The sequence below is a fragment of the Dendrobates tinctorius genome, unplaced genomic scaffold, assembly GCF_039654945.1.
Source record: "Dendrobates tinctorius isolate UK_male_01 unplaced genomic scaffold, ASM3965494v1 ptg000223l, whole genome shotgun sequence".
NCBI lineage: Eukaryota > Metazoa > Chordata > Amphibia > Anura > Dendrobatidae > Dendrobates > Dendrobates tinctorius.
Window position 1 is genome coordinate 18,354,671 of NW_027361890.1, and position 27,731 is coordinate 18,382,401.

The 27,731-nt window shown below is 48.3% G+C and overlaps 1 protein-coding gene across 4 annotated transcripts in view; it reads right to left on the reverse strand.

Moving 5' to 3' along the window:
• Positions 1-27,731, reverse strand: part of RALGAPB (Ral GTPase activating protein non-catalytic subunit beta) — a 171,918-nt gene that overhangs the window by 9,664 nt on the left and 134,523 nt on the right. For 3 of the 4 annotated variants that reach the window (XM_073555377.1, XM_073555374.1, XM_073555375.1), the window contains exons 17-26: positions 26,277-26,459; positions 23,540-23,694; positions 23,112-23,299; positions 22,866-22,972; positions 13,958-14,110; positions 12,990-13,199; positions 12,720-12,878; positions 12,440-12,602; positions 11,557-11,679; positions 11,313-11,446 (exon numbers count right to left, since the gene is read on the reverse strand). In XM_073555377.1, the coding sequence (XP_073411478.1) occupies positions 11,313-11,446; positions 11,557-11,679; positions 12,440-12,602; positions 12,720-12,878; positions 12,990-13,199; positions 13,958-14,110; positions 22,866-22,972; positions 23,112-23,299; positions 23,540-23,694; positions 26,277-26,459 (1,575 nt within the window). The remainder of the gene's footprint in view (positions 1-11,312; positions 11,447-11,556; positions 11,680-12,439; positions 12,603-12,719; positions 12,879-12,989; positions 13,200-13,957; positions 14,111-22,865; positions 22,973-23,111; positions 23,300-23,539; positions 23,695-26,276; positions 26,460-27,731) is intronic. The other variant, XM_073555376.1, reaches the window with a different exon arrangement.

A 27,731-nucleotide genomic window follows, 5' to 3' on the forward strand; every position in this document is an offset into this window, starting at 1 on the left:
CACATCCAAAGAAGCGGTCAAAAGATATTTGCCGGCATGGTCAATCTGGTCTGCCAAATCAGCCATTTTATCCGGGGGAGCCGCTGCTAGAATACCTTGTTAAAGCATTGTTGCCCAGGCAGACATGGACTTTGCCACCCAAGTGGAGGCAAAAACGGGACAGAGGGAGACGCCAGTTGCTTCAAAAGCTGACTTAGCCAAGGATTCTCTCTATCCGTGGAATCCTTAAGGGATGCACCATCCGGCAGAGACAAGACTGCCTTAGAAGACAGGCGAAAAACTGGCGGATCCACATTAGGGGATTCTTCCCATCTATCAAAGAGGTCTAGGCTAAAGGGATAAAGAATATCTAGCTGCTTCCTTCCTGGGAAGTCCTTTTCAGGGTGTTCCCAGTGCTTGAACATAATTGCTTCAAATTCCTTGTGATTAGAGAAATTCCGGGAGGGACGTTTTACCCGTTTGAAGGAGACGGAGTGCTCCTGGACAGGTGCCTTGTCCTCCTTTAGCTTCAGAGTTCCGGTAATTGCCAGGATAAGGCTATTGACCATATCCTGCAATTTTTGAGAACTGGTCCGTATCAGTCTCAGACTGGGGATCCACATCCGACCCAAAAGCTGCCACGGAGGAGGAGGCATGGGAAGAGGAGGGCAACCTAGAGGATACAGAGGGACACGGGGAACTGGAAAGAGCCCGCTTTTTTTATTTTGTTCCAAATCTGCCCCTGTGAAGGTCGCGGTCACGTGCGTGCGAATCACCGTGAGAGGCGTTTGGAGCACTGTTGGCAGTGAACAAATGTGGAAGTCGTTCCAGGATTTGGACCAGGGACTTTGAAATTTTCATCAGGTCGGGAACCGAGTGACATGGCAACAGCCCACTCCGGATGAGGGGAGTGCTCTCATCCTGGACGTTACGTTAGAGGGTTCTGTGGGGCAGACAAGGTGGAGGGACTGCAGGACAGGCAGAAAAGGCAAGGACTGGCCTGAAGACCACTTTCTTTTGCAAAGGGCAAATCACAGTGGGCTAAGAGGGGCATGAAGAAGCCTCTCTAGAGTTGAGCACAAGCTGAGCCTTGAGGATACTTCTGAGGAGGAGACAAGATAAAAAAGGAATAGAGCCTACCCGATGCCAGCAACGACCAGCAGAAAGAACTGTGGAAGCTGTGTCCCCCTTTGTGCAGAGCATCCGCAGGTCTGCAGAGAGCGCAGAATATAGCTGTGTCCCCCGTGTGCAGAGCACCAGCAGGTCTACAGAGCGGTGCAGGGGTAAGCAGAGTCTCCTTGGCTGGTTCCACAGCGCTGCAATCTGACGGCCGGCAAAAGAGAAAGCAAGCGTCCTATGGGCTGACACGCTGGGGCCTGAACAGCCAGGACAATCTGCCTACCGGCGAAAACTAAGTTTCCCCTCCAATTGGCTGACACGCCGAGGCATGAACAGCCAGGAAGGAGGCGCTCCGTGATAGGAGTGGAAAAAGCGTGCGATGCGTGGGAAGTGCCCAGCTCAGAAGAAGGAGAGGAGGAAGACACCTCCTCTTGGATAAAAGTGTGTGATTTAAACACATGCCGGTGACTGGCCAAAGGAAAACAGGGAAGGGATGCAGCAAACAAAGGGAGTGGGGGAGTGTCTGCAAGTGCTGAGCCCGACAATGAGAAACATGACCGCGCTGCCCTGTCCCCTTGACACCTGCTGCTGCGGACGGAGACCTACGGGGAGTAACAGTCCTTCTGCAGCGATGAGGATCGCATCAGGATTCCTCGAATGGGTGAGGGTCGCTGGGATCTGGGATCCTCCTTCCCGCACCGTCACCAGATGGTGCAGAAGATGGCGTCAACCCCTTACAAGGGGGGAGGGGAAAAGGCTAGGACCCGCAACTGGGAATCAAACTGAAGCACCCGTAAAGGTGACAGGGGACTAGGTCCTGCCTGCGGGCCTGAGAGTGGGCAATGTGGGTGACACCACACTGCTCTCTGTCGCATAAGCACAGTAAAAAGGTGAGAAATTACACCCCGTTACCCTAAGCAGAACCTGAAAGACAGAGAAAAGATTAATAAAACACACAAGATACCTAAAAAGGAGATTTGTGTGTACTCACCGTAAAATCTCTCTCTTAGCCTCTAATTTGGGGACACAGAACCATGGGTGTTATGCTGCTGTCCACTAGGAGGCGACACTAGGCATAATCTGAAAAGATTAACTATGGCTCCTCCTCTGCAGTATACACCCCTGGACGGCGTCAGCCTTCTCCAGTTTTGTGCAAAAGCATTAGGGGGAAGTTAACAGAAATAACATAACCATGCCTGTAATAAGGCCACCATGTTCGAGCTCAAAGAACAATATGAGAACTCAACCGTAACAACGGCCCGTAAGGGCAACAGGGTGGGAGCTGTGTCCCCCAATTAGAGGCTAAGAGAAAGAGATTTTACTGTGAGTACACAAAAATCTCCTTTACTCTGTCGCCTCACTGGGGAACACAGAACCATGGGACGTCCCAAAGCAGTCCCTGGGTGGGAAGCAATGGACGAATATTGTGCAGACAGGTCCCTAAACTTGGGGCACTGCCGCCTGCAGAACCAGTCTACCCAGGCTCGTATCCGCTGAGGACTGGGTATGAACTCTGTAGTGTTTCGTAAACGTGTGTAAGCTAGTCCAAGTGGCCGCCTTACACACCTGTTGTGCCGAAGCCTGGTGCCGAATGGCCCAGGAGGCCCCTACCGCACGCGTAGAGTGTGCTGTGATACCGGCCGGAAGAGGAGAATTGTTAAGGCGGTAAGCCTCTTGTATGGTGGACTTGATCCACCTGGCAAGGGTAGCTTTGGAAGCCGGCAGACCCTTGCGAACGCCTTCCGGAAGAAGGAAAAGGGAATCAGACATCCGGAAGGGTGCAGTCCTAGACACGTCTATACGCAATGCCCTGACGAGGTCAAGCGTATGCAGAGCCTTCTCCACTCTGTGAACCGGAACCGGGCAAAGGGATGGCAGTGAAATTTCCTCATTGAGGTGGAAGTTGGACGCAACCTTCGGAAGGAAGGATGGGACTGTACGGAGAACCACCTTGTCCTGGTGAAAGGCTAGGAAGGGCCGTCTGCAGGAGAGTGCTGACAATTCAGACACCCTGCGAAGCGAGGTGATTGCCACCAGAAAAACCACCTTCTGTGATAGAATGCGGAGTGGGACTTCCTTAAGGGGTTCGAAAGGTGGTGCCTGCAATGCTGTCAGGACCAGGTTGAGGTCCCACGTTTCCAGTGGACGTCTGTAGGGGGGAACCAATCGGGAAATCCCCTGGAGAAAGGTCCTTACTTGCGGCTTGTTAGCGATGAGCCTCTGAAAAAGCACTGAGAGCGCTGACACCTGGCTCTTAAGCGAGCCCAGGGATAGCCTGGCGTCCAGGCCCGATTGGAGAAAGCCAAGGACTTTTGGGAGGGTATAAGGGAGTGGAATCTGGCCACGAGATTCGCACCAGGTGAAGAAAGCTCTCCAGGTACGGTAATAAATCTTGGCGGAGGCTGGCTTCCGTGCCCTGATCATGGTTCTAATGACGTCCGTTGAGAGTCCTGCCTGGGTTAGAACTCAGGTCTCAAGGGCCACGCTGTCAAATTGAGAGCCCCTGAGTTCTGGTGGTAGAACGGGCCTCGTGACAGAAGATCGGGACGGTCGGGGAGACGCCAGGGGACGTCTGCTGTAAGTTGTATGACGTCGGCGTACCATGTACGTCTGGGCCAGTCTGGCGCGATCAGGATGGTTGGAACTCCCTCGTGTTTGATCTTCCTCACGACTCTGGATATCAGAGAGGTGGAAAGATGTACAGAAGCAGGAACTGGGTCCAGTCCTGAACCAGGGCATCTGCTCCGAGCGACCGCGGATCGCGTGTCCTGGCCATGAAGTTGGGAGACCTTGGCATTGAGATGGGATGCCATTAGGTCCACGTCCGGGGTCCCCCAGCGACGGCAGATCTGTCGAAAGATTTTGGGATGGAGAGACCACTCTCCCGAGTCCATTCCTTGTCTGCTTAGGAAGTCGGCTTCCCAGTTGTCCACACCCGGACTGTGGACCGCAGAGAGTACCGATCTCGTGTCTACCGCCCAATGGAGGATATGTGCCACTTCTCTCATTGCCTGGGTACTGCGGGTCCCGCCTTGGTGGTTCACATATGCCACTGCCGTGGCATTGTCTGACTGTACTCTGATATGAGAGGCTGCCAGTAAGTGACGAAAGGCTCTCAATGCCAGAAAGATGGCCTGAATTTCCAAGACGCTGATGGGCATGTTCGCTTCCACTGGTGACCACTTGCCCTGTGCCCTGTGATGTAGGTGCACCGCACCCCAACCTGTCAGGCTCGCGTCGGTGGTCAGGACCTTCCATTGGCCTGAGAAAGGATTTTCCCGTTGCCAGTGAGGTTGGCTTGAGCCACCAGTGCAGGGACCTCCTGGTTGCCGATGTTAGCTGGAACTCCCTGTCGAGGGAGAAAGGATTCCTGTCCCAGGACTTGAGGATGCCTAGTTGAAGTGGCCTGAGGTGAAACTGGGCAAATGGTACCGCCTCCATTGCTGCTGCCATCCTGCCAAGGACTCTCATGGCAAACCGGAGAGATTGGGGGGGATTGCGGAGGAGTATGCGGAGGAGTATGCAAACTCCTAGACGGAGAGCCAGTGCCTTGTCTCTGGGAAGGAGCACCAGACCCCTGGAGGTGTCGAATAGCATCCCCAGGAAGGTCAGAGACTGACTCTGGGTAGTCGATGACTTTTGTAAGTTGACTAACCAGCCCAGTGTCGATTGTGATTGAGACGCTGACCTCGCAGTCCTTGAAGATGGAAGCCTTGATGAGAAGGTCGTCCAGGTATGGAACGACTACTATGCCTCTGGAGTGTAGAACGTCCATGCTGGCAGCCATGACCTTGGTAAATGTTCTGGGAGCCGTGGCTAGTCCGAACGGGAGAGCCACGAACTGGTAGTGGTCCTGGTCGATTGCGAACCTGAGATATCTCTGATGGGCGGGAGCAATCGGTATATGCAGGCATGAGTCCTGTATGTCTATGGAGGCGAGATATTGTCCTTGCTCCATGGACGCAATGATGCACCGAAGGGACTCCATGTGAAAATGACGAACTCGTACATACTTGTTGAGTTGTTTTAGGTCTAGTATGGGCCGGACGCTGCCTCCTTTCTTGGGGACTACGAATAGATTGAAGTAGAACCCTCGGAAACGTTCGGACGCGGGAACCGGTACTACGACTCCTGCTTGAAGGAGAGAGGAAACCGCTTGGTGGAAAGCACGAGCCTTTTCTGGCGGTTTTGGTGGAACAGAGAGGAAGAGCCGGTTCGGTGGACTGGAAGTGAACTCTATCTTGTATCCGGAAGACACTATTTCCCTGACCCAACTGTCTTCTGTAATAGGCAGCCAGACTTGCTGAAAGAGTAGAAGTCGTCCGCCTACGGGTGGGGTGTCTTCCGGAGTTCGTGAGTCATGATGAGGAGAAATTCTGAGGTTTTCCTCCTTTGGGCTTCGCCTGGCCTGTTTTCGACTGCCAGTTCCTGTCTGGCCTCTGCGCTGCCCGTGGGTTGTCCCTGCGTGGAGACCGGTTACGATTTTGTGCTGGACGCGATGCGGACCAGCCCGAAGAATTCCGAAAGGATCGGAATCGTGTTTGGTTACGTCGTTTGAACGTGCGTTTAGGTTTTAGTTGAGGGAGAGAGGTACTCTTACCCTCACTGGCATTGGATATCATTGTGTCCAACTTTTCACCGAAAAGCCGTCCACTGAGGTACGGGAGATGCGTGAGGGTCTTTGAGGCCGCATCCGCTTTCCATTCTCGCAGCCAGAGGATACGCCGAATCGTGATGGCGTTTGATGCTATCCCCGCTACACCTCTTGCGGAATTCAGGGCTGCATGAAGCATGTAATCTGCTACCACTGCTATTTGAACAGCTTGGTCCGACAGCACAGGGCTTGGAGGCCAGTTTGCTATTTTTTGGCCCAAGCCAGAATGGTCTTGGCCGCCCATACTGAAGCGAACGCGGGAGCCAGGGAGGCCCGTGCCGCTTCGAAAACTGAACAAGTCATGCGTTCTACCTGCCGGTCTGCAGCGTCCCTGAGGGTTGAGCTATCTGGCAGTGATAGGAGGGTCTGTGCTGCTAGCCTAGAGACTGGGGGGTCCACTTCGGGTGGATCTGTCCACTCCTTGGTGTCCTTTTGTGGGAAGGGGTACCTAGCCTCCAAATATTTGCGATTGGTGAATTTCTTCTCAGGCTGCGAAAACTGCTTAGTAAGGATCGCCTGAAATTCCGGGTGGTTAGAGAAGACCTTAGGTGGTTTCAGAACACCTTCAAAGCAAATCTTGTGTTCTGGGGCTTCCGGGATTGGATCGGAAATGTCCAGCACCCGATAGATGGAAGAGATTATGTCCTCAACTAGCGGTGTATTGCTAGGGGGACAAGGGACCAGAGACAGCTCCGTTTCGTTGTCTGAGTCGGAGTCACAGATGCCTTCCGAATCCTGCATATCGCTGAGGCGTTCCCTGGTGGGCGAGCTGGGGCGAAGACCTTCTGTCGTCGGGGATCACAGTGGAGATCTGCGTTGTCTGTCTCTGGTAGGGGACGGTCTAGGTGACCTGGAACTACGGTGTCTGTCCCTAGAGGGGGATGACCGTGTGCTATGGGATGACGCAGAGGAACTCGACATGTGGGTGCGGTAACGTCTGGGAGAGCCAGAAACAGCCTGTCCCTGAGTGGAGCTGTCCCTTTGCTGGGTAATGCTCACAGCCGAGACATGACCCTGCAGAGCCTGGAGCAATGTGGAGGTTAGGTTATCTATGGACTGCATCATAGACTGCGACATCTGGGTAGCCCATTCCGGCGTGGTAGCAGCCGCTGAAGCATTGGTAGGAGCCTCTTGGGGTTCTGACCGAGTATTCTGGATACAGTCCCGACAGTGCGGGTACGTGCTGCCACTGGGGAGAGTGGTTTTGCAGGCTGTGCAGAATGCATAAAAGCAGTCCTGCCTGGTTCTCTTGGACCTTGAGCCCGGCATAGTGCACTGAGTGCGGAAGGGCTGGCTATGAGAGGGCCTTACAGGGGTGCCTATGCATGGAAAAACCTATAGGAGAGCCTTACAGGAAATCCGGATACACAGCCGAGTAAAAAACCCGAGCTGTGATCTTACTCCAGCAGCGTGCCCCTAGGTCCAGCGCCGAAGATCCACAGTCCTGTGCCCTCCGGAGACTGGCTGGCGTGGTGCTGCTGATGCCTGCAGCAGAAATGGTCTCAGAGAGGATGAGGAGGGAGAAGAAGGGGGCGGAGAGCTGAGAAAGAGCACGCAGAGATGTGTAAAAACGCGCCCTTTCTGTCTCGATCTGCCCCTTCTATGACACTGTAGAGTGTCATATTTGTCATCCGGGGGGCGGGCGGAGAGGAGGCAGTGACCTCAGCTAGGCCGAAGCAGCGGCCTAAATTAGTTACCGATGCCCAGAAAGGGCTCCAGCCCGGCGCGGAAGTCCGGGAGGGGGGGTCAGATCTGAACCGGACCCCCCCCCCCCGGATTGAAAGGCAGGATAGCAATGGGGCCACAATTGGAAGCGGGGCCCTGTGATGGGTCCCCCTGAGGCGCTATGGAGCTGGTGCTGCCGCAGAGACAGGGGCGCAGGGATCCCTGTCTGTATGTGCCATGCCTGCCCGCACTCCCCCCGGCCCCTACAGGAGCCCGCAGCTGGGCTGGGGTCCCTGGATACTGTGAGCTGCAGATTGCCGTGGTAGACCCTACTTGAGGCGTCTCAACCTTATTCCCCCAGAGGGGGATTAGGGAGGGTGCTGCTGTCACCATCAGGGGGCTTTCTCCTTGCCTCGACCTCAACCCAAGACCAAAAGGAATTGGGGAAGGAGGGGGGTCTCGACTTCGAACCAGCACCCGCAGGACTGGGGAAGGAGCGACATGGGGAACAACCATCTCAACTTCAACCGGGCACCCCATAATAGGGGGCCGAGGAAGGAGCCATGCCGGGAGTCTCACAGGAGACCCACTTTTCTTCATCTGTCATCCAGGAAGAAAAAAAAAAAAAAAAAACGGAGTGAAAAAGAGAAAAAATTCTTTAGGTGTGCCTCCTATGCGACACTAAGCAAAAACTGGAGGAGGCCGACGCCGTCCAGGGGTGTATACTGCAGAGGAGGAGCCATAGTTAATCTTTTCAGATTATGCATAGTGTCGCCTCCTAGTGGACAGCAGCATAACACCCATGGTTCTGTGTCCCCCAATGATGCGACAGAGTAAAGAAAAATGCGGATCTGGGATCCGATCCAGGTCCGCCTCCTACAGATACTAAGCTTAAACTGAGGTGCTTTGTGCCACTCGATGGGCGTATACTGTTGGGGAGGAGCCATTATCCTTTATTGCCGAGTGTCAGCTTCCTAGCAACAGCAGCATACACCCATGGTAAGCTGTGTCCCCCAATAAAGAAATCCAAACCCCCTTCCCAAAAACAGTATGCTTGCCACAGTGGCCAATAATAGGCTCAATTCAGCTGATTATGCCTTAAACTCTTATTTTTGACTAACCACAAATTTTCACTTGGACAGATGACATTTTGGGTTTAGTGAGGTTTATAATTTTCAAGTGATTGTTGTCAGATATGTAATTTTGGTTAATATTTAAAGGGAAGGTGCCATCCAAATTTTTTTTTTCAGCAATTGAAAAAATGTAAAGAATTAATGTTTACATTTTCTTTAAAAATATTATAATTTGTTTTTAATTTTGCAAAATATGGAAAATAATTTTAAAAAGTTTGGCATTTCCACTTGTTAACACTAGGGGGAGCAGCTACTGAAATTAGGCACAAAAACCTAGTGTACAACTAGCTCACATTACTGCCCTGCAGTAATTATGGGTGGAATCTGCTGACATGGGTGTGATGTTACTCCTCTCCTCCCCTTCTGGGTGTTTGCTAAGGGATAAGAGAGGATGACATCTAGGAACACAGTGAGCAGCCATTTTGATGGGGCCTACAAAGTTACTGACTGTCTTTGCATGCAAAGTCTGGATCAGAAGAGGTCATCAATCAGCAGAAATGTTTCCTGGATTTCTGAGGAGCAGACAAGAAGACGGTCCATCCATGTGTATAAAACACAGCGCTCTATGTACAATCCCTGGCACCGAACAGGGTGCCCCCCCATAGAGCAGCACACTGCTCTCCTGAAATACTCTGTGCTGCTGTCACCCTGCTCCTTCCACCATACATCAGGCCCCTGTCGCCTCGTTTTCACACATCGCCAGGACAGGATCTGAGGAGAGGAATGGGGTCTTCGGTCACTGAGGATGGCAGGCAGCAAGGATTCTGTGAGCAGGGTGACAGCAGCATAGAGTATTTCAGGAGAGCAGTGTGCTGGTCTATGGGGGGCACAGAGTGAGATATATGGGGGAGGAGCAGGGTGACAGCACCACAGAAATCCAGGAAATATTTCTGCTGATTGATGGCCTGTTCTGATCCAGACTTTGCACGCAAAGACCCCATTCCCCTCCTCAGATCCTGTCCTGTCGATGTGTGAAAGCGAGGCGACAGGCGCAGTCCGGGGTGACTCTGGGAAGCAGGATGGGGGAAATGGAGCCATACAGTAACGATAAAAATAAGACCCCTCTCTTCAGCTGCCTCACAAGCCCTCCCCTGACTGCACCTAACTATTACCCCTGACCCGTGTGCAGGTGCTCAGCCAGAACCACCCTAGAATGGGTCCCTTTTTCCCCTTTTAGCAGATAATACTGCCATAGTGTTCTCACATAATACCGCCATATACTTCACACATAATACCACCATATACTTCACACAATGCCGCCATATAGATCATACACAATACCACCATGTAGATCACACATAAAACCAGCAGGGTGACAGCAGCACAGAGTATTTCAGGAGAGCAGTATTACACGGGATAGGATTAGATACACGGCTCAGCAGTCAGTATCACACGGGATAGGATTAGATACATGGCTCAGCAGTCAGCATCACACAGGATAGGATTAGATACACGGCTCAGCTGTCAGTATCACACGGGATAGGATTAGATACACAGCTCAGCAGACAGTATCACACGGGATAGGATTAGATACACGGCTCAGCAGACTATCACAGGATAGGATTAGATACACGGCTATGCAGACAGTATCACACAGGATAGGATTAGATACACGGCTCAGCAGACAGTATCACACAGTATAGGATTAGATACATGGCTCAGCAGACTATCACACAGGATAGGATTAGATACACGGCTCAGCAGACAGTATCACACAAGAGAGGATTAGATACACAGCTCAGCAGTCAGCATCACACAGGATGGGATAAGATACACGGCTCAGCAGTCAGTATCACACAGGAGAGGATTAGATACACGGCTCAGCTGTCAGTATCACACGGGATAGGATTAGATACACAGCTCAGCAGACAGTATCACACGGGATAGGATTAGATACACGGGTCAGCAGACTATCACAGGATAGGTTTAGATACACGGCTCAGCAGACAGTATCACACAGGATAGGATTAGATACACGGCTCAGCAGACAGTATCACACAAGAGAGGATTAGATACACAGCTCAGCAGTCAGCATCACACAGGATAGGATTAGATACAGGCTCAGCACAGTATCACACAGGAGAGGATTACATGTCCAGCAGATGGTCAAGTGTTTTGAAACAGCATGGAACAGCTCCTCCTATCTTTTGCAAGAGCAGGGGCTGCAGCTGGTCGGGTGTTTTGGAAAGAGCAGCTCGGTCTCCAGCAGCTCGTCCTGATACCTCTCCTGCAGCTGGTATGTGCAGAGTGAACATCCAAGCCGTTATGCTGGAACAGTACAGCATCTATGGCTTGCAATAGAGTGTAGTTGGAGCTAAAAGGAAAGCACTGGGATCTAATAAAATGGCGCCTGGCCACACCTACAGCTGTGAAGTGAGCTGCCCACAGAGGCGTGCCCAGTTCACTCCTGATGCTGCTGCAATGAAAGAGATGGGGTCGGGAGCCGACTGTTATGTCTTATGCCCAGGGACTGCCGTAAATGAGTATGGAAAGTGTCGTTCAGCAGCCAGAAAGGTAAGATGGCAGCTCCCAGCGGCTGCATTAATACAGTAAAAAAACCAAACCATGCACACCACTGAGTCAAGCTTAGGGGACATTATCTTTTTATACTATTTTCTTTTTTACATTAAATTATGAAAAAACACGGCACCTTCCCTTTAAGTTAACTGTGCAAACTGCTTAGCAGGCATTCTCTAGGAGTTGATTTCATTGAATAGGTGAGTTTGTGATTCCTCCGACATTGATCTGAAATAAGATCTCACCCTTTGTGTAGAATTCAAACTTTCTGTATGGTTCGGAAACAGTTCCAATGTCAATGGTTGCTTAAATATTCCTGGCAGAAGATCCATGTTGGAGTCCCCTTCCTGATCAGGTACATTACTTTCTGAAGGGTCTGCTGTTAGACAAAGAGAAATGGTACATCAGACTAGTTAATACGTCACTGAGAAAAGTTGTGGGAAAGTTAATCTGTTGAATCATGACCAAATACAACAGATCAGAACTTACGCTGGGACTCCACCGCTGATGGTACAACAAAAGCGATTTCTGTCAGGGCATCGGCATAATAAAGGACCTTCTTCTCCCCATTAAATATGCTACCTCCAGTATCCTCAGCTATCGCAGTTTCCTCTAGAGGAAGAGAAGTGGAAATCATGCTTCATTCAGATGACCGAAACACACTTTTCAGTGGGGTCTTTATGTTGGTTCAAGACATAGCATTGTTTCTTGTTAGAGCAACAAAGAACCACCCAAAAATTATCTTTCATTCTCCAGACGGAATACAACCCAAGGTTTGAAGATGCTGGATTGTCCCTGCATGGTGATCTACGCCCTACTGATTCCTCATCAGACTAACTGAAGAACTCAACCTTCTCTATTAAGGGTCAGTAGCGTCAAGCAAGGGTCGATTTTATGCCACTGGTAGGGGCTGAGGGAACAAGCAGCTCTAACTGGTTGTGAGATCTACACATATTGTCCATGTGATTTTAGGAGTAGGATGTGCACTCAATGCTTATTACAATAATTTTTTTTTACTGTACTTAAAACATACAGCATATCTACAGTGGTAGGAGAATAATGGAGATTAACGCCAATTCCACTACTTTTGCATTGATGTCCTATCCTCAGGTTGTAGTGCGGCTCCCAGCACAGTCATATACTACCATTGCTAGCAATGGCCAGAAGTTCACGGATCAATCAACAAAAAAGTAGTGGCCAACCCCTTGAAGTGTGAATTGACACAATATCCAAACTAGATAAGTAGACATAATCTGCACATATGAATATGCATCTTATAAAGGGTTACTGACTTTAGTGGATAGAGGAAATTCATGGACAGTTGGACTATCAATACAATAAATCTGATGTCATTAAGTGATTACAAACATACCATGACCTTGATCATTTTCTCCTATGCAATTAATCGACCAGCTTGTGGACACATGTCCTGTCCAACCTGGATGAGTTCCAACATCAACAGGCCAGCCCAGGGAAAGTAGAAACTCCAAGAAGTGGGGCTGAACATTACTAGAAGACTCTATATTCTTCAAGATCTGCAAAATAAGTCACCAATGGTTAAAAATACAACAAAATCCTTCACAGTGCCAAGCAAGAACCAAGCTATTGTCCTATAGGACGGACTGCTAGAAGAAAAACCTTTATTCTCTTACCTCCTGAATTGTTTTTTGGCCAGCCTTCATGTAGAAAATAAAAACTGTATCAAAGGGACGACAAGGAAGCAAATCCAAGTATCCAATATCATCAAAGAAACCAGTGATGTGCGAATCAAGTGCAATAAGGTGAGGAGGTAGACGGCTATTTACTGTCTCCTGAAGAAGAACAAAGGTTACAATGTATTCATAATGACCTAGACAGGTCCGAATGTTAAGAGTAAATTCGAAAGGTCCTCATTTCAATATCAGAATTTTTTTCTCACTTACTTTCAGTGCTTCAAGTGAGAGGAACCCAAAATGTGACAGGAGCAGGCGAGCGGTCTGGAACTCCTGTGCTGGAGGGGGAGGCTTACACTCTGTTACAGAATCAGGGTAACTTTTCTTCTTGAATTCCTCTTCCTTCATATGATCCAGCCCAGTCTCATATGCAATCTGTTTGGCCATTCCAAGTTTCAGCTTCTCATGCCTCAGCTCCAACTTGGAAAATAAATCAGAATGCAAATCATTAACCAATTATTAATATTGTCCATCAATGCAAAATTAGAGTATCAAAAGCTCTGCCAATTCTGTGAAAAGGTTTTTTTTAATCTTGGTGAACCAGATCGCACTAAACTCCAGCCTCCTGCTTGTCGGAGGTGCACTATTGATTGAGCAAGAGTTCTGACCAGTGGTATCGTTAGGCCAATGGATACGCTCTTCCATGCTGCAATCAGGGGCAGATCTGTCCCTGCAGCATTGGTGGTGCGCAGGAGCAATGAAGCTGGTCCATTCCAGCCAGCTTCAGAGAAGCACTTAGAAACTCTATAGAAAAGAGCTTGTAAGCACTGTTCTCCTTGTCCATGATGTGGCCATTAATCTAATCTAGACATCGACGCCTAAACAATCTAATTAAAAATCAAATCGCAAAATTTAAGCTTTAACCATTTATCATGCAGGTACATGGATGTAGTCTTATAGAAGGGAGCTGCAGGAATGCAGTATGCCACCATATGATGCCCTAGTAGCACCTTATTGCAGGGTTATTTTGCTACAGAACAATTCTTTAACACATGCATATTTTTCCGTTAGATTTCCAAAGTAATTGGAAAGAAAAAATAAACTTAAAGCAGGTTGATACAACCCAGAGTCATAGTACAGGCATGTGCATGAGGCATACGGTAAGTAGTCTCCAATCTTGTTAAACAGAAAACATCTTAGAATAAAAAAAAAAAAAAAAAAAAAAAAAAGCTGCTTACCTCCTCAGTAACAATTTCATGCAGGTCGGGAATACTAAGATCTGCCTTAACAAAGGGGATCTTATCCACCTCTTCAGGAAATGGCCGATGCTTTACACTGTGCTTGATGCCAACATCATTCTTAGGTTCTGGCCTGGTTTCAGGGATGAACATCTGTAAACAGATTGCAGAGCTTATTAACTGGTTTCCAACATAGTCATTTACACTGGGTGCAGAATTATTAGGCAAATGAGTATTTTGATCACATCATCCTTTTTACATATGTTGTCCTACTCCAAGTTGTATAGGCTTGAAAGCCAACTGCCAATTATGTAAATCAGGTGATTTGCATCTCTGTAATGAGGAGGGGTGTGGTCTAATGACATCAACACCCTATATAAGGTGTGCTTAATTATTAGGCAACTTCCTTTCCTTTGGCAAAATGGGTCAGAAGAGAGATCTGACTAACTCTGAAAAGTCAAAAATTGTAAGATGTCTTGCAGAGGGGGATGCAGCAGTCTTGAAATTGCCAAACTTTTGAAGCGTGATCACCGAACAATTAAGCGTTTCATGACAAATAGCCAACAGAATCATAGAATCGTAGAGTTGGAAGGGACCTCCTGGGCCATCTGGTCCAACCCCCTGCTCAAAGCAGGATTCGCTAAATCATCCCAGTCAGATGTCTGTCCAGCCTCTGTTTGAAGACTTCCATTGAAGGAGAACTCACCACTTCTCGTGGCAGCTTGTTCCACTCATTGATCACTCTGTCAAAAAGTTTTTTCTAATATCTAATCTGTGTCTCCTCCCATTCAGTTTCATCCCATTGCTTCTAGTCTTTCCTTGTGCAAATGAGAATAAAGTTGATCCTTCTACAATGTGACAGCCCTTTAGATATTTGTAGACAGCTATTAAGTCTCCTCTCAGCCATCTCTTTTGCAAACTAAACATTCCCAAATCCTGCAACCTTTCCTCATAAGACAGGGTTTGCAGACCGGTCACCATTCTGGTCGCTCTTTTCTGAACTTGCTCCAGTTTGTTGATGTCTTTTTTAAAATGTGGTGCCCAAAACTGGACACAATATTCCAGATGAGGTCTGACCAAAGAGGAGTAGAGGGAAATAATGACTTCACGTGATCTAGACTGTTTGCTTCTGTTAATACATCCTAGAATTGCATTTGCCTTTTTTGCTGCTGCATCACACTGTTGACTCATTCAGTCTGTCATCTATTAGTATACCCAAGTCTTTTTCACATGTGCTGTTGCTTAGCCCTATTCCTCCCATTCTGTATATGCTTTTTTTCATTTTTATTGCCCAGATGTAGTACTTTGCATTTTTCCCTGGGTCGCAAGAAGCGTGTTGATAAAAAAAGGCTCAAAATAACTGCCCACGAATTGAGGAAAATCAAGCGTGAAGCTGCCAAGATGCCATTTGCAACCAGTTTTGCCATATTTCAGAGCTGCAACGTTACTGAAGTATAAAAAAAAGCTCAAGGTGTGCCATACTCAGGGACACGGCCAAGGTAAGGAAGGCTGGAAAACGACCACCTTTCAACAAGAAACATAAGATAAAACGTCAAGACTGGGCCAAGAAATATGTTAAGACTGATTTTTCTAAGGTTTTATGGACTGATGAAATGAGAGCGACTCTTGATTGGCCAGCTGGATGGGCCAAAGGCTGGATCAGTAAAGGGCAGAGAGCTCCACTCCGACTCAGACGCCAGCAAGGTGGAGGTGGGGTACTGGTATGGGCTGGTATCAAAGATGAACTTGTGGGACCTTTTCGGGTTGAGGATGGAGTGAAGCTCAACTCCCAGACCTACTGCCAGTTTCTGGAAGACACCTTCTTCAAGCAGTGGTACAGGAAGAAGTCGGTATCGTTCAAGAAAAACATGATTTTCATGCAGGACAATGCTCCATCGCATGCATCCAAATAGTCCACAGCGTGGCTGGCCAATAAAGGTCTAAAAGAAGAAAAACATGGATTTTTGTGAGTACTCACCGTAAAATCCTTTTCTCCGAGACGCTCATTGGGGGACACAGAGACTGTGGGGTGTGTGCTTCTGCCGCCTGGAGGCCGACACTAAGTGTACAAAAAAAGAGTTAGCTCCTCCTCCGCCGCATACACCCTCGCCCCTAGGCCGGGCGTAACTCAGTTTAGTGCATAAGCAGTAGGAGAACGCGCCTTAAACTCAGGCAAGAAACTATATGTCTGAAAAAGGGGCCACCCTAAACCTTGTACAAGGAATTTGTAAAACTCAAAATAAGTAAATGCCAACTGGCTGATAGGGTGGGTGCTGTGTCCCCCAATGAGCGTCTCGGAGAAAAGGATTTTACGGTGAGTACTCACAAAAATCCATGTTTCTCCTTCGTCTCATTGGGGGACACAGAGACTGTGGGACGTCCTAAAGCAGTCCTCTGGGCGGGATCTTAGCTCACCCAATCCATGCTAATTTGCGCCCCTGACTAGAGGTGCGCAACTGCTGCCTGGAGAATCTTTCTTCCCAGGCTTGCATCCGAGGATGCCTGGGTATGTACGTTATAATGTTTGACAAACGTATGTAAACTGGACCAGGTAGCTGCTTTGCATACCTGCTCCGCTGAAGCCTGGTGTCGTAGTGCCCATGAGGCACCCACTGCCCGTGCCGAGTGAGCCTTGATCCCTGCCGGAACCGGCGTGCCACTGATTTGATAAGCTTCTTGGACCGTCAGGCGAACCCATCTGGCCAAAGTCGCTCTGGACGCAGCGAGCCCCTTCCGCCGTCCCTCTGGAACCACGAATAGAGAATCTGTCTGGCGGAATGGCGCCGTCCTTGTCACATACCTCCTAAGAGCTCTTACCAGATCCAGGGTGTGCAAAGCCTTCTCTACCCTGTGCACCGGTGCCGGGCAAAATGAAGGTAAGACGATGTCCTCGTTGATATGAAATGCAGACACAACCTTCGGCAAGAAGGGGGGAGCTGGCCTTAAAACTACCTTATCCTTATAAAAGGTTAGGAACGGTGGTTTACAAGATAAGGCCGCCAATTCCGAAACCCGCCTAATAGACGTTATGGCTACTAGAAAAACGACCTTTCTGGACAGGTAAGGCAAGGATACCTCTTGCAATGGTTCGAAAGGGGCCTCCTGAAGGGCTCTGAGCACCAAGTTCAGGTCCCATGATTCCGTCGGCGCCTTATAGGGGGGTACTAAATGTGCGACCCCTTGCATAAACGTCCTAACCTGCCAGACGGAAGCGACTTTTCGTTGGAAAAGTACCGACAGGGCCGAGATTTGCGTTCTGAGGGAACTCGGGGCCAACCCTGCGTCCAGCCCTGCCTGTAGAAAAGCCAGTACGTTGGGGATCGAAAAAACCAGAGGAGCCACTTCACGATCCCTACACCAACGGAAGAAAACTTCCCAAGTTCGATGATACACCCTCGCCGAGGAAGGCTTTCGGGCACTCACCATCGTGGCCGCCACATCGCGTCTGAATCCTGCCTGTGTTAACAGCCAAGATTCAATGGCCACGCCGTCAAACACAGGGCCCCTAAGTTCGGATGGCAGATCGGCCCCTGGGACAGTAAGTCCGGCCGATCTGGAAGACGCCAGGGTACGTCCACCACTAGTTGGACCAGATCTGCGTACCAGGCCCGCCGGGGCCAGTCCGGGGCCAGCAGAATTGCTGGAACCTTCTCTCTCCTTATTTTCCTGATAACTCTTGGAAGCAGCGGCAGCGGGGGGAACAAGTACGGGAGACGAAACTGGCTCCACGGGAGCACCAGCGCGTCTGCTGCGATTGCCTGCGGATCGAGGGATCGAGCAACGAACCTTAGTACTTTGGCATTCTCTCTGGATGCCATAAGGTCCACGTCTGGTGTCCCCCACCGTTGGCAGATCTGCTGAAAGACCTCGGGGTGCAGGGACCATTCCCCTGCCGCGACCCCCTGTCGGCTGAGAAAATCTGCCGCCCAGTTTTCGACTCCTGGGATGTGCACCGCTGAAATTACCACGCGGTTCTTCTCCGCCCAACGTAGTACCAGTCCGACCTCGCGCATGGCTGCCTGGCTGCGCGTGCCCCCTTGATGGTTGACATATGCTACTGCTGTAGCATTGTCCGTCTGGACGCGCACCGGCTGGTGTCTCAGGAAACACTGAAAATGTTGTAGGGCCAATCGTATTGCCCGTATCTCCAGAATGTTGATCGGGAGAACTATCTCCTGAACGGACCACCGCCCCTGGGCTATGTGACTCTGGAAAACTGCTCCCCAACCTTGCAGGCTTGCATCGGTCGTCACCACCAACCATTGTTCCGGGGGAAAGGGTTTCCCCTGGACCAGAGACGAGTCGCGAGTCCACCACCGGAGAGAACTCCGTACCAGCGGAGACAACTTGCACCGATGACTGAGAGACAGCAGCCTCCGGTCCCATGCTGTCAAGAGCGCATGCTGAAGCGGACGGAGATGGAACTGGGCAAACGGGATTGCTTCTATCGCCGCCACCATTCTGCCCAAAACACTCATGCCATACCGGATGGACCTGGAGCCCGGCTGTAGAAGGTTCCGTATCCCTTGCTTGATTTTTTGCGCCTTGTCCTGAGGGAGGATCACCAGCCCCCGGGAGGTGTCGAAAATCATGCCTAGGAACACAATTTTTTTGGGCTGGAACCAAGGACGACTTGCTCCAATTGATCAGCCAGCCCAGACGGGCCAGGGTATCCAGAGTAATCCTGACATTGTCCTGGCACTCCTGAAACGACGGCCCCTTTACCAAAAGGTCGTCCAGGTAAGGTAACACCGCTATGCCCCGTGCATGCAGGATGGCCATAACCACCGCCATTATCTTTGTAAAGACTCTGGGGGCAGTGGCCAGACCGAAGGGCAGAGCCACGAATTGGAAGTGACGTCCTCCGATCGCAAATCGCAGGAACCTCTGGTGTGGGGGGAATATCGGAATATGCAGATATGCATCCTGCACATCGATTGAGGCCAGGAATTCCCCTGGATCCATGGCTGCAATGACCGAGCGGAGGGATTCCATCCGGAATCGCCTGACCCTGATGAATCTGTTTAGGATCTTTAGATCCAGAACCGGCCTCACAGTCCCGTCTTTTTTGGGGACCGAAAAAAGATTGGAGTAAAACCCCTGCGACTCTTCGCTCTGCGGCACTGGGGCGATGACCCCTTTGAGCTGTAGCGACGCTACAGCCTGTAACAAACTCTTCGCCTGCGAATCTGTTATGGAAAGTCGCGAACGGAAGAATCGCTGAGGTGGCCGTCCGACAAACTCTATCTTGTACCCGGACGATACAAGTTCTGCCACCCAAGAGTCGCGTGTCACTGCGACCCAAACGTGGCTGAACCTTAGTAGGCGTCCGCCCACTCTGTCGTCCGGGTGATCTCTATGTTTCTGGACTAGCTCCTCAAACTCCGGATGCGTGGCAAATCTTCTATGTGGTCGCCTGGATTTCTTAAAAGAGACCTTGTGACCTGAGGCTGTGGGCAAATCGTCCTCGATCTCTAAAGTCTGGTTGACTGCCTCAATGAGACTGTCCACCGAATCCTGGAACCCCAGACTCTCTAGATTCCAGGCCTCTTCCTCCTCTCCTTCATCCTGATCGCTCCCAGAGCTTAGTGACGGGGAACGGGATGCCCTAATACCCGCCGCCGAAACCCCGGAGGGTCCGGCCGACGGGGAACGAACCCTCTTGATATGAGCTTGCCTGGTACTGGAGCGACCTCTAATGGTTGGAGGGTCCTGAGACGAGGACGAGCTCTCTTCCGCTGGCAGACCCCCCTCCCTGTTCCTGCCCGGGCCCTGAAGGGATTCAATTGCCCTTGTAAGGGACAGCATAGACTGCGATAAGGACACCGCCCATTCCGGGGGGTCCTGACCCCTGGGTTCAGAAACAGTGGGGGCTCCTGGGCGCGCTCCGACTCACAGGCTTCACAATATTTACCCGCCTGTGCCTTTGGCAGCCTGACCCCACAGGACACGCAAACCGCGTAAAGGAAAGAGTGAGCTTTCCCTTTGGCAGACATACTTGCACAGGCTGAAGGCAGAGTAGAAGGAGGAGGAGGGTAACCTCTTCCTTGACAAGCAGCGTGGTTCTCCACACGGAGTTACACTCACCCACCGGCTCCTGTCCGCAGTACCCCTGCGTGGATGCGAGGTGTTAGGGCGGAAGTCTCTGGGATCTGTGCGCCCGCCGTTTCTCTGACCTCCTGCCCTATATCGCACGTCTCCGCATTCGCCGCCGCCACCGCCGCGTCAGCGGGCGGGACTTCCGGCTACCACCGGAAGTCAGCGGGCGGGACTTCCGGCTACCACCGGAAGTCGGCGCGCGGCCTCGCGCGATACTCGCGGCTCCTCTTGCAGCGGGGCCGCGGCCCGCTCCGATACACGCGGCGTGCGGAGCCCGGGTGCAACGCCCTGGCTACCGCTACTCACCAGCGCCAATTTGCGGTGCGCTCCCGGAGCAGACCCATATATTAAATAGGTGAGCAGGACCATTCGCCGTGCAGGGTGGGGGGGGGGGGGGGGTCTGGCTCTGTCGGTTTTACTCGCGGCCTCTTCCCCTGTACCGGAACCCCCGCTCCTGGGCGCTCTTACCTGCGCCTCCGATTCAACCCCCTGGACTCACAACCAAGGGGTGGACGGGGCCTCCATACACTGCTGCTGTAGGAGAGGAACAACGTGGAGGCTGACCACTGGTTCTGCTCACACGCGCCTGATGAAGTTTGTGGGGAAACCGAGTCCTCTAATCAGGACGCGTTGCCCCTCTTTCGTTAAAAAATAGATGTCTGGAAAAAAGTCCCAGATGTGTCCCTCGGTGCGGGAGAGGACACGTGGAGGGTTACTCACACGTGGTCGCCCGTTGGTGATTTGGGGAGATCGGATCCTCTCTATAGGATCCGTCGCCCCTATCTTATCTTCATAGAAAAGAAGGAAGGGAAAAGAAAAAAAAAAAAAAAAAAAAGAAAATCTAGTCTGGAACTCCAGACTGCGTGTGCCTCCATCAGACACTAAGCAAAAACTGAGTTACGCCCGGCCTAGGAGCGAGGGTGTATGCGGCGGAGGAGGAGCTAACTCTTTTTTTGTACACTTAGTGTCGGCCTCCAGGCGGCAGAAGCACACACCCCACAGTCTCTGTGTCCCCCAATGAGACGAAGGAGAAAAATAATGGCATGGCCCCCTTGTTCACCTGATCTGAACCCCATAGAGAACCTGTGGTCCCTCATAAAATGTGAGATCTACAGGGAGGGAAAACAGTACACCTCTCCGAACAGTGCCTGGGAGGCTGTGGTGGCTGCTGCACGCAATGTTGATCGTAAACAGATCAAGCAACTGACAGAATCTATGGATGGAAGGCTTTTTAGTGTCATCGTAAAGAAAGGTGGCTATATTGGTCACTGATTTTTTTTGTTTTGTCTTTGAATGTCAGAAATGTTTATTTCTAAATTTTGTGTTGTTCTATTGGTTTACCTGGTGAAAACAAGTGAGATGGGTACATATTTGATTTTTATTAAGTTGCCTAATAATTCTGCACAGTAATAGTTACCTGCACAAACAGATATCCTCCTAAGATAGCCAAATCTACAAAAAAAACAAACCCACTCCAACTTCCAAAAATATTAAGCTTTGATATTTATGAGGCTTTTGGATTGATTGAGAACATAGTTGCTATTCAATAATAAAAAGAATCCTCTCAAATACAACTTGCCTAATAATTCTGCACACGGTGTACTGGTATAGATTGCTGACCCCTTTTATACTGTAGGGGTAAAACCAGCAATCACAACATGTAAAAGGTCAACTAATTCTATCCTTAAAGGGAATCTGTCGCCCCATTTTTGCCCTATCAGATGTCGGCACCGCCATCAGGGTTTATCTACAGCATTCTGACCTTAACCGGGGCCTGTGCACTGCAGTATTTTACTCTGCCCTTAACAGGGCAAAGAAAGTACGCCTGCGCAGGCGCCACTGCAAGAGGAGGACTGCATCGTATGAAGATGGGAGGCACCGGACCGTGACACCCACCGAACCCGCCCCTAACTTGTTTTTCTTATCTTTCAGGTTACATTGGGGGCTTATCTACAGCATTACAGAATGCTGTAGATAAGCCCCTGATGGCGGTGCCAGCAGCTCATAGGGCTAAAAATAGGTGACAGATTCCCTTTAAATTGTCAATGTCAATTCAATAAACTAAATAAAAAATAACCATTGTGATAGCTCTTAGAGAAATTAGCATTTAAAACCACTTATGAAGCCCATCTCCCCCAGCCTCCTGGACTCATCACAAATAAAGCCAAAATCCATCTTGGTCAGGGCAAAATGGACTGTAAGCTCATCAGGGATTAGGTTGCAGCTGCCTATTGAAGTCTATGTAGAGGAGGAAGATTCTGCGGCTTTCCAGTAAGGGTGTGCAGGGCATGAGAGACATCATAGCTGTTAGTCTCCACCCAGGGCCAACTGAAAATGCAGAATGGAAAATTGGCAACAGCAATATAGTAACCCTAATAATGTTATTAGCACATATCTAGTTAACCTGAAAAAAAAACCCTAGTTTGCTTTTGGCCCATACTCATCCAGATGTGTCACAGTTGGAATCTGACAACTATCGCATGTCTCATTATGGATTGCTATTATTAGAGCACCACACAGACCCCAAACTATACAAACAGGCAAAGTCATCCTCTGGTATTAACCAAGGACCTCTATGTGTTCTAGAACTGGGAACCATGTGCATCAAATTCTAACGTAAAGTCCAGCTGTATGCAATGGTTATGATTAACATAAATGAAACAATCAATGAATAAAGATGTCCACATATGGGTCACCATGTATTGCATTCCAATCATAATACAACACCCCAATGCAAAATATGAGCTTTATGCATAAAATGTGGTTAAAAAAAAATGAGGTCAGGTAAACGCAGTTTGCAAATACTCACTCTCTGATTGGCTCTTGCTGTTCGCGGTAAGTGGCAGAGTTGCATGGCCCAAGCATGGCGACCAGACATGCCTCTGATTAGTACAGTGATGGACGGACTCGGATTGCCTAAATAGAAGCTCAAGGTTAATAATTCTGCTAAGATTGGAGATGTTTGCTGTCTATAATAACGTAGAGTGTAAGCAATGTAATGCGAGAGTCTGGTACAGACCATCACACTGAAATAACACCAACAAATATGGCTTACTCTGCTCGTTCCCAAGCGGCTGCTCCAGCATGGCCAGTATGACGCTGTTATCCAGCACAAAGTAACGGAAACTGTACTTGCTGACAGTAGGTAGTCGGGAGTAAGTGATCAGCGTGGTCTCATTCACGAGACTGCATGGAGATGCAGGGCCACTAGGAGGTGGGAATGCTCCAAGAAGCTGCATAATACTTGACAAAATAAAAAACAGAAGTCCATGTAAGCATTTATCTAACAGTATAAACCAGTCTGTGACACCAACGTGTCTACAACAAGTGAGAAAACCACATTCATTCATGTCGATTAGCTTGATTCTGCCAAATAAGCAAATATTCCAATATCATGACGTAATACATGGGGATACGTCTGCCATAGTATATGACAGTTTAAAGAGACATTTTGACCTTCTCTACAAGAATTGAGCTCAGTACCAGGTCAATGTGGCTTCAGCCGCATCTTTTACTCTCATGGAGGCTGGGTTGTGCTCTTTGTCCCCTTTGAATCGCACTTCTTGCAGCTCAGGGTTTTTCGACTTGCTGCCAGATATCCCCAGCTCTACTATCTCCAGCACCTCTTTTAGGCAGTCCTAAGAACAATAAAAGTTTAGTTTTATAAAACATCACAAAAAAGGTCCACCATCACAGAAGTGAGCAAATCAAAGATGTACGAGAACCTCCCGACAGAGGAAATAGTAAGCAATCTATCTACAGCACAATAGTTTATGCACACACAGTTATGAGAAAAACTAACTCGCGTACACCCTACGCGAATTCTATGGTTTTACGCAAGTGGTCTTAAAATTAGGCACATACAACCTCAGATGAACAATACATGCCAAATTCATTATTAACCAAAAATTGTGAAGCAGTGTGAGAAAAATTAAATAAACCCCATGAATCAATAGCTTGCAGATCCACTTTGACTTTATCAGTCTCACAATGTTCGGGAGGTATTATAGTTCACTTTTCTTTGCAGTGTTGCTTAAAGGAGTATTCCCATCTCCAAGATCCTATCCCAATATAGAGTATGTGTAATAATAACAGTAGCAAATACCTCTATTTAGAAATGTAGTATAGTTTTTCTGATTCACCATGACTATTTCCTCATGTGCAGGCATTGCAGGACCTTAGGTATCCATGGTTACGACCACTGATATAGTGCTAGTTGCTAGTGGTTGTAACTATGGATACCCAAGGTCCTGCAAAGGCTACACATGAGGATAGACATGGTGAATCAGAAAAACTATACATTTCTAATTGGAATTATCTGCTAATATTATAATTACACCTAATACATATTGGGATTGGATCTTGGAGATGAGAATATCCCTTTAAATTCATTAGGGCCTGATGACTTTCTAATTTTAAGACCTTCTACGAACTAGATATTTTAAAAATGATGTCCCGATATATAAAACCATAGAGTTCAAATGGTGTAAGTAGTTTTTCTCATGACTGTATACATGTGATTACTTTGTTTCTCCGTTCATACTCCATCCACACACACACATTATACACCATTTGAAAGGTAAACTTGCCCTCCTTCAGCAAGAAAATAGCCAAAGAAACCACACATCCACGATTTGATCACAAAATACAGTTTAAACATTAATTTTCATAAACCTGCATTAAGGAAAAATGATCTGCAGGTGGCACCACAGTCCCCCAAAGCACACTACCACAAAGCTGCTTACAGATATCACAAACAAATCCAAACATTTGCCTTGGGGGCTTTCCTGCTTGCCCAGCCTATTTCAGCCAAATTGGAGGATTGCACACTTCACTACAGGTGAGTCACATATGGAAACACATTTGTAAACGTGCACTGCCTATTGAATTGCACACTTGCTCTGTTCATACTCCACCCACACACACAAATGATACACTATTTGAAAGGGTATAAATTACCTGCAGGTGGCAGCACACTACCCAAAAGCACACAAAACTGCTTACAGACATTCACAAACAAATCCAAAACATTTGCTTTGGGGTTTTTCATACTTGCCCAGCCGATTTCAGGCACATTGGAGAATTGCACACTTCACTGTAGGTGAGTCACATATGCAAACACATTTGTAAACATGAACTGCTTTTTCGCTGATTACCTCGCCCCACACACACAAATGATACACCATTTGAAAGGTAAACTTGCCCCCTTCAGCAAGAAAAGAGTCAAGCAAACCACACATTCACGATTTTATCATTAAATACAGTTTAAACATTAATTTTCATAAACCTGCAGAAAGAAACAATGACCTGCACGAGGCACCTCAACCGGAAGACTTTTTTTGGCCTCTACTTATCAAACCAATTTATTGTCTTACCAATCTATTTATATAAATACCTGTCTGTGTTCATCATCTCATGAAATACATTTACATTTGACGAGCTTGCTTTTTCTGAAATTGCCTGTGCCCCGACGACCAATGTGTGAAAATTTCGCACGGGCCAAACTAGTTTTTTTTAAAAGTAGAAGTACACTGTTTGCTAATAAGCAGCTTAGTTCATTATTGCAGAATAAATGCACAGCAAGATAATTTTGAATAAGCATGGTTAAATAGTCTTGTTTTGTGATTATCTTCCTGAGTGTAAACAGGCTGCCGATCACCCGATGAACGAGCCAAATGTTCATTCATTAGGTGAAATGATCTTTTATGCAGAGCAAAATATCAGTTCTTGGTGGTGTGTCATCCTGTGTAAACAGGACTCGTGCTGGCGAGAACTATGGCAGCTTATGTACACCGAGTGATCCAGTATAGATGCTTAATGCACATCCCCTACTTTGATCTGCCTGTGTAAACAGGCATTCTAGCTACTGCTGATCAGTAAAAGATACCGGCGGTCATATCATACCGTTGGTCGGTCTGTGTAAATGCATCCTTAGTAATAGACAGAAGTGCACATTAGATAGAGATAAAAAATAGAAACAATAAAACCTAAATAAGAGGTAGTGTGGGATGGGGGAGAACTATATACAGGACTTGACTGTACAGTAGTCGGCAGTACTGGATTGTGGTTTATCCAAGATTAGAAAGAAGGGTTGTTTTAATGGAACACAGTTGCAATACCAAACAACCCAAGGATAAGAGGTGTGCAAATCCAAATTAATAGTCTCAGAAAACTGCTTTAATGAAAAGTAGAAGATCCGTGCTAGAATCGGTCAGGTCACCTTTTCATTTAACATATCGGGATGCTCAGTGAGCCAGACACACAGGCACTGAAATGCCGCAACGATCATAGAGTGCAGGTCTCTGGAGTGATGTGGAGCTGGACGGGAGCACTGGTACACGATGTATGTACACACCGAGCTCACCGCTCTCTTCCGGTCAGCAGAATCAATGCTGACCTTTACCTGGGGAAAGAGAAAAGGATTAGCATGTACAACTTACCTAATGGCACTAATAGTAGACAAAGGTTCTAGGAGATCTGCATTTTAATGGCATCAGATTGGTGGCCCTAGCCACATACAACTCACAGGTCATGGAGTGGATGTCCATCACATACAAACCACTTTGCAGATTTTTATTAGTATGGAAATCTATATATTGCTGTTGTGCCATTAGTTTGAGAACAGCCAGGTAGGGATGGGGATCTGGTTCTTCAACCATGGGCCTCATGTACAAAACTAATGCTGGTGATAACCAATTACATGGGGCTGAGATAATGTGCTAGGAGCAAAGCCTCGAGGTATTCCCTTGTTAGGTTGGATACATAAGGCTCAGTAACTATCCCTGCATGTCCCAACCCATCTGGAATATATACCACTGACTCCTTTTCAATTTATTCCTACCTTCCCAGGAGGAACAACAGAGGAACTAAATAGGGCAGAGTTTAAAGAAGAGTGTCTCCTATAATTTTATGTTTTGGGAATACAAGTAATTACCAAAACATATGTCTGGAAAACTGTGATCTTCTTCAAGTCTCTAGGTTACACCAAAAGTTCACACATCAGTAAGCAGATCGGTACAGTAGTGTAATTATGTAAAATACATCCCATTTCCTATAAGTGGCTATGGCAGACCAATTATGTTCTCAAATGATCAAAAGTATAACTAAAATACAATAATGGATTGCTTAGGATGACAAGTGTCCCTCTGTTCACTAAAAGCTATTATAGTAAGGTCTGTGATACATGGACTGGCTATGGGTCTCCTGCCTCATAGGCATACATGAGGTTGCAGAGCCTGGCTCAGGAGACTTGTGGAAACTCTGTGCAAGACGATAAGAGAATGGACTGGTATGAGGAAATGTACGAGTAACCAGCTGTGCTGCGTACACCCAGGAGGGCATTTCAGAACTCGCCCTTTGTCAGGGAGTTGATGAAGAACGAATTTCGAAATGCGCGTCGGGGTGTGCTCCACACTTGCACAGCTGATCACTCAGGTAATCTACATTTCCTCTCTGTAATGCCTTATGTACACACTCTATTACCTGCATTTCATTTACATCTTCAAACCACATGTTTCGTGTGACAAATACATGTGGACTGCACAAACAAAATTGTGTGTTTCATCTGTTTTTTCTTTTTTTTTTTTAATATCCCATCTTGTGCTATTCAGTTCCACATTGATTGATGTATATCTTGGCGTATATCCTTTTTTATCTTGCCCCATATATATTTTTT